The 9,418-nt window shown below is 39.0% G+C and overlaps 1 protein-coding gene across 1 annotated transcript; it reads left to right on the top strand.

The window, feature by feature from the left end:
* Positions 1–944: 944 nt before the first annotated feature.
* LOC130590797 (uncharacterized) lies at positions 945–2,054 on the top strand. The gene has a single exon (XM_057393353.1). It carries the CDS (start codon positions 945–947, stop codon positions 2,052–2,054), a length of 1,110 nt encoding a protein of 369 aa, XP_057249336.1.
* The last annotated feature ends 7,364 nt before the right edge of the window (positions 2,055–9,418 follow it).

Below are 9,418 nucleotides of genomic sequence, written 5' to 3' on the forward strand. Positions count from 1 at the left end.
GAAATATGGATGAATGCGGTGATAGTGTATGTAGTTGGTCAAAACCCAACACTTACAGCACTAAAATCATTTATTATGGCGAACTGGAATCTGGGGAATGAACCTCAGATGTTTAAACATGAAGAGGGGTATTTTGTGGTAAAAATGGGAAGTAGAGAAGGTAGGGATGATGTAATTTTTGCAGGTCCTCATTTATTCTATGGCAAGCCTATGATTGTCAAACCATGGACAGCAAGCTTTAACTTCCATAATGAAGTTCTGAAGGTGATACCTATATGGATAAAGTTGCCAAATTTACCTTTGAACTGTTGGAGTGAGGATTCTCTAAGCAGGATTGGTAGGTTGATTGGTGTACCCTTATATGCTGATGAATGTACTTCAAAAGCTTTAAGAGTTTCTTTTGCAAGGATATTGGTGGAGATGGATGTGACTAGGGAAGTGAAGAAAATGGTGAAAATAGCTGACCCTAATGGTCAGACTATTGTTCAACCAGTGTTGTATGATTGGCTTCCAGCTTATTGTAAGAAATGTAATGCAGTGGGACATAATTGTGAGGCTAAGGTGAATAGAATGCAGAAAGTTCCACAAAAACAGTGGGTTCCGAAGAAAGACAAAGTGGTCCAGATACAGGAAGTGGATGAGGCAATTCAAAAGGGTGATTGTGAAGCAGAGGGTCCCTCATTAGCAGTAGATCCACTTAGGTGGGGGTCCTGTTATTGAGGTAGATCCTAGCTCTCTAATTACCCCTACTCAAACACCTGCAGCTACAAAAGAGGATGAGCAAGCGAAGGAAATGGAAGCAGAAGTGGGTGGAAAGTGGTTACTAGAAAGACAAAGGATAAAGGGAAGCTACCAATGTATGCTTCTAGAATGATTGAATACAGTAATCATCTGGATCCAGGGAGAACTGGAGGTGCTAAGGGACCAAACCCTTATTTGTCTTAATGATAGTGGGATCTTGGAATGTTAGGGGTTTAAATGACCCTAGTAAAATAAAGGAAATCAAGCATTTCCTAGCTGAGAAGAAAATGACAGTATGTGCTCTTCTGGAGACAAGAGTTAGAAGCTCAAATATGTTAAAAGTGCAGAGAAAATTGGGAGGATTCTGGAGTTGGTGTTGTAACTACTCTTCTTCCCCTAGAGGTAGGATGTGGGTGGGTTGGCAAGCTGCTGAGGTTTGTTTGAGAGTGGTGAAGCAATCTGAGCAGGTTATGGTATCTGAGGTAACTAGCTTAGATGCAACTGTGGAGTTCATCTTTGTTAGTGTATATGGGCTCCATACTATCAATGATAGGAAGAGCTTATGGATTGAATTATTAGAGGTGATTGCCAATTGTGACAAGCCTTGCATTATCATTGGTGATTTTAATGCTATTTATCAGGTGGATGACAGAGTCAATGGGGCTATGGTTAGTGAGGCTGAGACTCAAGATATGGAAGATTTTATTCAGAGAGGGAATGTAATTGAAGCTCCCAGTATGGGTTTTTATTATTCATGGAGTAATAAAGGTCTTGGGACTTCTAGAATTGCTAGTAGAATAGATAGAGCTTTTGTCAATGCTCAATGGATGACTCAATTTCCTGAAGTGAAAGTCAATTACCTGCCAAATGGAGTCTCAGATCACTCCCCTTTGATTTTTGACTTAGTAAATTCAAGAGAGGATGGCAGCAGACCTTTTAGATTCAATAACATTCTCTGTGAACACAAGGATTTTGAAGAGACAGTGACTACTGCTTGGAGAGAAGGGCAAGAGAGATATAAAATGAAACTTGTCTGGAACAAGTTAAAGAAGGTGAAGGTGGCTCTCAAAGCTCTTCATACTAGACATTACTCTCAAGCTCATTTGAAAGTGGAGGAGCTTAGAAGAAGGCTTGCTGCTATTCAGGCTCTTCCTCAAATACAACATGATGAGAGGGTGCAGATAGATGAAAAAGAATGTTGTGAGCAATTGAGATATTGGTCTCGAATTGATGATAGTATTATTAGACAAAAATCTCGAATCACTGGCTGCAGGAAGGTGATTCTAATACCAAGCTCTTCTTCACTGCAATGAAGATTAGAAGAGCTAGAAACAAAATGGCACTTCTGTATACAGAAAGTGGTGTGCTATTGAACAACAAAGCTGATATAACTCAGGAACTGGTGGGTTTCTATGAGAATTTATTGGGCACTTGTGCTAGAGAGCTCCCTAGCATAGACCTCCCAACAATTAGAGATGGTGCTAAGCTGAGTCTTGGTGCTCAAGAGATATTAAGCAAACCTGTGAGTCCAGAGGAGATTGAGAGAGCTTTGTGGGATATTGAGGATTCCAAAGCCCCTGGAATGGACGGATTTAATGCTTTCTTTTTTAAAAAAAGCTGGAGCTTCATCAAACATGATGTTATTGCAGCTGTCCTTGAATTTTTCCAAAATGGTCATCTTCATGGTCCTGTCAACATAACTGCTGTTACTTTGGTCCAAGAAAGCTGATGCAAGACATGCAAAGGACTACAGACCTATAGCTTGTTGTACTACATTGTATAAAATCATCTCCAAGGTTATCACTCATAGACTTCATCAGGTGATTGGGGAGGTGATAAATCAAGCTCAGTCTGGTTTTATCCCTGGAAGACACATAGCTGACAATATCATATTAGCTACAGAGCTAATCAGAGGATATGGGAGAACCCACATCTCACCTAGATGTGTTATAAAGGTGGATATTAGGAAGGCCTATGATTCTGTTGAATGGCCATTCCTAGAAGGCATGTTATGGGAATTAGGCTTTCCTTCAAAGTGCATTACTTGGATAATGGCTTGTGTGAGAAGTGCATCTTACTCTCTGCTTATTGATGGAATCCCAACTAAGCCTTTTCAAGCAAAAAAAGGCATAAGACAAGGAGATCCTCTCTCTCCTTTCTTGTTTGCCATTTGTATGGAGTATTTGAGTAGGTGTCTGGGTAGACTCAAACTGAATCCTGATTTCAATTTTCACCCTAAGTGTGAAAAATTGCACCTCACCCACCTAATGTTTGCAGATGATCTGCTTCTTTTTGCAAGAGCAGATATGAGCTCTATTGTCAAAATCATGGCTGCTTTTCAAAACTTTTCTCAAGCATCAGGTCTAGCAGCAAGTGTGGATAAAAGTTGTCTATATGTGGCTGGAGTAGCTCAGATAGAAGCAGTACAATTGGCTGATGCTATCCATCTTCCAGTAGGGGACCTCCCTTTTAAATACTTGGGGATTCCTCTCACTTCTAGGAAGCTGTCCTTTGTACAATGCAAACCTTTGATTGCCAAAATCACTGAAAGAGCACAAAGTTGGATGGCTCACCTCTCTCATATGCAGGAAGGATGCAACTTATAAGAGCCATTCTAAGTAGTATGCAAAACTACTGGGCACATATCTTCCCTCTCTCAAAAAAAGTGATTAAAGCTGTTGAGAAATTTGCTGTAGGTTCCTTTGGACAGGTGAGACTAATCCTTCTCACAAAGCTCCTATTGCTTGGTCTCAATTTTATAAACCAAAAAGAGCAGGTGGTTGGAATTTGATTGATATGAAAATTTGGAACAAGGCTGCTATTTTGAAACTGTTGTGGGCCTTGGCTTTTAAAACTGATAAACTCTGGGTGAGATGGGTGAATGCTTACTACATTAAACGAGGAAACATTCACAGTGTTACTATTACTAGTAACACTTCTTGGTTGCTTAGGAAAATTATTGACAGTAGGGAATTATTGGTGCAATTAGGAGGCTGGGATAATGTATTACAGCAAGGAAAATACAGTATCAGAGCTGTATATAGAATGCTTGTGGAGACTGAAGATATAGTGGAGTGGAGAAGGCTGATTAGTAACAACAAGGCAACTCCAAAAAGCAAATTTATCCTCTGGATGGCTGTTCAGAACAGACTGTATACCACTGATAGACTTCAACAGTGGAATATACAATGTAACAGGAGATGTTATCTTTGTGAGAAGGATTTAGAGTCTACAAATCATCTGTTTTTTCAATGTGAATATGCTGATCAGGTGTGGAGGACTTTGCTTCAACTCCTGGGGATAAGCAGAGGTGGTAAAGGGTTTCAAGAAGAGAAAGTTATTGCTGTAACTAAAGCTCATAACAGAAGTTGTAAGGCTAAACTATATGGTACAACTGTTTACAGAGGCAGTGTACATGATTTGGAGTCAGAGGAATCAAAGGTTGTATAGTGGGAAAAACTTAACTGTTAACCAAGCCATTAGAGAAATTGTTTTTAGAGTTGCTGGGAGATGTGATGTAAGAGATAGAAATCTTCTCCTCCTTTGATCATGTAGTTGATGTGCTCTTTCCTTAGATGATGGGAAAGTTGCTTAGTTTGTATTAATTTTTTTGGTAGCCAATAATAATTTTGAATTGCCAAAAAAAAAACTTTACTGATTCAAGGAATCAGTTAGTAAGAAAAAGACAAAAAGTAAAACTAAAGAAAATAAAAGGAAAAGAAACAAAAAGAGAAAAAACAGTAAAGTGACACAAAGCTGTGTTAGAAAAGAAGGTCCTTGGGACTCCAATTCAGTTTTGTACGAAGGAAAAATAAAATGAAGAACCAAAACAAGACCAGAGAAGAGAGAAAGAAGAAAGAAGAAGAAGATAAAGATGAAGAAAGAGGGTCGGCCATCCCGCGGCGGTACACGACCCGTCCCCCCCGTTTTTTTTTTTTTCTTCTTCTTCTCTGATTTTGTTTAACAGAAAAAGGATTTCTCACCTACTGAATTTTTGAAGCGAAAATTATGTTTGAATGAGGTGTAGAAGTCCGGTATTTATAGTCTTAGAAGAGGGAGAGAGGAATAATTCAAGAAGGAAGGAAAGATTTGATTGAAACAAAGGAGGAAGGTTAGAATTGATTGAGAGGAAATTTTGGGTGATAATTGATTGAGAATCAATTTGACAGATTGCTTGATAAACTGACGAAATTCTGGAATCTGCGTGAGATATTTGCTTCAAAACAATTTTTTTTATTATAAGATTATTATTTTCGAAATTCAGATTTCCAAATAAAATAAATCAAGTATATTAGGTAATAAATGTATTTTTGAAATAATAATAAAATCATGAATTTTGTAGTTTGGAGAAAATAATTATTTAGGAGTTTTAAGAATTTCGGGATATTACATTCACTCCTCCTAAAAAGCAAAGTTCGTCCTCGAACTTAAATCGCTAAGACTCTCTAAGTTAGAAAACGAAAAGTTAGTATTACACTCTTCCCTTCATTAAGAAGTTTCGTCCTCGAAACTTTACCATACCTGAGGAAAAAGTTCCGGATATCGGTTTCTCATGGCATCCTCAGCTTCCCAAGTGGCTTCCTCGGTTTTCTGATTCGACCATAATACCTTAACTAACCTCACAACTTTGCGTCGAGTATCTCGCGTTTTGGTATCTAAGATTTTAATGGGTCGGTTTTCAAAGGTAAGGTTTTGATCTAATTCGACAGTTTCTGGTTGAAGGATATGGTTTGGGTCATGAACATATCTGCGAAGTTGAGACACATGGAAAACATTATGGACATTGGCTAATTCCGTAGGTAATGCTAACCTATAGGCCACCTCTCCGATTCGCTCCAAAACTTCATAAGGGCCAATATATCGAGGGCTTAGCTTCCCTTTTCTCCCAAATCGCATTACACCTTTAGTTGGGGAGACCTTGAGTAAGGCTTTTTCTCCAATTTCGAACTCTAAGTCTTCCTTTTTTATCTGCTACGATTTTTGGCGATCTTGAGCGGCTTTCATGTGTTCTTGAATGAGTTTCACCTTTTTGGTGGTCTCTTCAATCATGTCGGGCCCAAATTCAATGACTCAGTCACATCACTCCAGCATATAGGGCTTCGGCATTTTTGTCCATACAAAGCTTCATAGGTGCCATCTTTATACTTGAGTGATAACTATTATTATAGGAAATTCTATATACATCAAATGGTCGTCCCATGATCCTCCAAAGTCCATCACGCACGCCCGTAACATGTCTTCGAGTGTCTGAATAGTTCTTTCCGTTTGTCCATCAGTAGCTGGATGAAATGTTGTACTAAACTTGAGTATGGTTCCCACAGCTTCTTGAAGCTTCTGCCAGAATTTGGATAGGAATCGAGAATCCCGATCAGAAACAATATCCTTGGGTACACCATGCAATCTTACTACCTCCTTGAAATAAGCATCTGCTAGTTGTTGCATTGACCATGTGTCCTTCATTGCCACAATTGCGCTGTTTTTGTCAAACGATCTACTATAACCCAAATGGCATTCTTTCCTGACTTAGTGTTTGGCAATCCCATAACAAAGTCCATAGAGATCGATTCCCATTTCCATCCTGGAACCGATAAAGGTGTAGCTTTCCACCAGGTTTCATGTGCTGGATCTTAACCTTTTGGCAAGTTAAGCATTTGGCTACGAATTCCGCCACTTCTCGCTTCATTCTGGGCCACCAAAAGTGTTGTTTGAGGTCTTTATAAAGTTTGTCTCCGCCAGGGTGTATAGAGTAATGGAATTATGAGCCTCTTTCAAGATCTTGTCCTTTAGGGTTTCATCATTAGGAACACACCATCTTCCCTTGTACTTTGCTATTCCTTTAGCATCTACCTCAAATTCAGGTGCTTGACCCTCCTCTTTCATTTCCTCAACTTAATCAACCAATCATCTGTGCTCTGCTTTGCTTGAATTTCTTCGAAGAGATTAGGCTCGACAGTGACTGCATTTAATCTAGCTTCTACATAACCATGTTCAACCACCTCTAAGTTTAACTTATGGAAGTCCTTGCATAACTCGTCGGCTAAGATCAATACATTCAATGTATGACTACTCTTCCTGCTTAGAGCATCTGCGACTTGTTTGCTTTCCTTCGTGGTAGACAATGTCGAGATCATAATCATTGATGAGTTCAAGCCAACGCTTTGTCTCAGTTTAACTCCTTCTGAGTGTAGAGATATTTTAAACTCTTACGGTCTGTGTACATTGTGCACTTGACTCCATACAAATAATGTCTCCATATTTTGAGTGCAAACACAATCGCTCCTAACTCCAAATCATGAGTAGGGTAATTTTGTTCATAAGGTTTCAGCTGCCTTGATGCGTACAACTTTTCCATGTTGCATTAACACACACCCTAACCCATGCTTTGAGGCGTCACTGAACACCTCGAAGCCTTCTGTTCCACAGGGTAAGGTCAACACTGGTGCTATTGTAAGTTGTTTCTTCAATTCTTGGAATGCTGACTCACATTGGTCGTCCAATGAAATTTAGTGGTTTTCTTCATCAGGTTGGTTAGAGGTTGAGCAACCTTAGAGAAATCTCTAACGAATCTCCTATAGTACCCTGCAAGACCCAAGAAACTTCTAATTTCCGTAACACTTGTGGGTCTAGCCCAATCGGTCACTGCTTGTATCTTTGAGGGGTCAACAGCAACTCCGTCCTTTGAAATCACATGGCCTAAAAATGCGACCTTCTCTAACCAAAATTCGCACTTTGAGAATTTGGCATACAATTTCTCTTGGCGAAGGATCTCCAAAATTATCCTCAAATGGGCCTCATGTTCTTCCTTATCTCTTGAGAAGACCAGAATGTCATCGATGAATATGACCACGCACTTATCTAAGTACTGCTTGAAGGTCCGATTCATGAGGTACATGAATGCAGCAGGCGCATTAGTGAGTCCAAATGGGATAACTGTGAACTCATAATGGCCATACCTTGTGCGGAAGGCTGTTTTGGGTATATCCTCATTCGCGATCCTTAGCTGATGATATCCAGAACGCAAGTCGATTTTTGAGAATACTTCAGCACCTTTTAACTGATGCAGGAGCATCTAGCTTAAACCAAGGTCTTCTTATTCAACATGATCACAAGGAGAAGATGGTGAAGGAAGTACAATTCATAAGCTTAACTAACTCGGTTTTCCCTAAAACTCTTCTTAAGCATCTTAATTAGGTTAATCTTTTCTAATCTCTTTCTAAGCAAGATTAATTAGTACTAATGATACCTTAATCATCATTAAGTATTGATAATCAAGTTTAGTAGGTGATTAACTAGCCTAATTAGGTGTATTAGTTAAGCTAATCATGTTTAGAGCTTAAGCTAGCTTAATTCACTTGTAATCCGATTTTGTTAAGGCATTTAGGAAGCTTATTTTTCTGAAATTCTAAGCCACCTCAAGCTTAGGATGATCTCTTGGAAGTGTAGAAGGACCATGTGAAGTTCACATGGGCAAAGAAGCTTCATCAAATGAGAAGAGAGTACTTCATAGCAAGGAAAGCAAGCTGCCAGCCCCCAGCCGTCCAGCATGCCTTCACTTTGAAGCTTTTGGGCAATGATCATTTCTACTGCATATGCCTTGTACTTTTGGGGATATTTAGTTTAAGAAATGTATTTTAATGTCCCATTGGTTGTTTTTCTGAATATCAACTTCCAATAGGGTAGCTTAGCTATTTTGTAAGAGATGTGCTGTAACAGTTGTAATATTTATTTCTCTTAGTTTATTGTCCTAGTTGGCATAGCTATAGTCATCCAAATGAGCTGATTTTTGGACATGTTGTAAACATATATGTTAGCTTTGTACTCCTTTTGGGATTAGACCATTCCAGTTGAAATTAAAACTTTTATGACAAGAATACTAAGTTGTGGGCATAGTGTCTTTTTGGGTCAGTTTAGACCTTTTATCAAAACTTTGCTAATTTGATCATCTAAACGTTGATTTGGTGATTGAATCTCAAAGTGGACTCAAACTAGAAGCTCATTGTTATAGTTTGGTCTTGATTGGTGGTACTTTGGCTTGTGGAAAGTGGTGGTTGTTCGAGTTAATCGAACCGGTTTGATACATTGTTCTTATCTTTGTTCTTTCTTAATTTGAATGCTCTTGTTGCCTTAATCAATATGTATCATTAACTGATTGAATAAATCCTCGATTCTAGGAAGTGGGTATCTGTTCTTGACAGTGACGTTGTTTAACTCCCTATAATCAATGCATAATCTTAGAGACCCATCCTTCTTCCTAACGAACAACACTGGGGCTCCCTAGGGTGAGACACTTGGTCTTATATATCCTTTCTCCAAGAGTTCTTCTAATTGCACTTTCAATTCTCTTGTTTCTGCTGGGGTCATTCGATATGGTGCTTTAGAAATAGGGCCTCTTCCAGGAACTACGTCGATTTTGAAATCAACTTCTCTCTCTGGTGGCATTCCTGGAATCTCTTCTGGAAATACATCTGGGAATTCACAAACAACAGGAATGTTGGGTATCTCCTCATCCTCCTTACTTATATCTTTCATGTGACACAGGTACACTGTGTAGCCTTTCCTAAGGTAAATTTGAAGGTTCAAAGCTGAGATAATCTTGATTCCAGGTGTAAAGACAACCCCTTGGTAAGATATCCTATTCCCTTGCTGTCCTTTAAGAGATACTTTTTTTTATGACACT

The sequence above is a fragment of the Beta vulgaris genome, chromosome 3 (assembly GCF_026745355.1).
Source record: "Beta vulgaris subsp. vulgaris cultivar EL10 chromosome 3, EL10.2, whole genome shotgun sequence".
Taxonomy (NCBI): Eukaryota; Viridiplantae; Streptophyta; class Magnoliopsida; order Caryophyllales; family Amaranthaceae; genus Beta; species Beta vulgaris.

What these genes read in the sequence shown, in the direction of transcription:
- LOC130590797 (XM_057393353.1), top strand. Translation starts at nt 945, where the DNA reads ATGATAGTGGGATCTTGGAATGTTAGGGGTTTAAATGACCCTAGTAAA.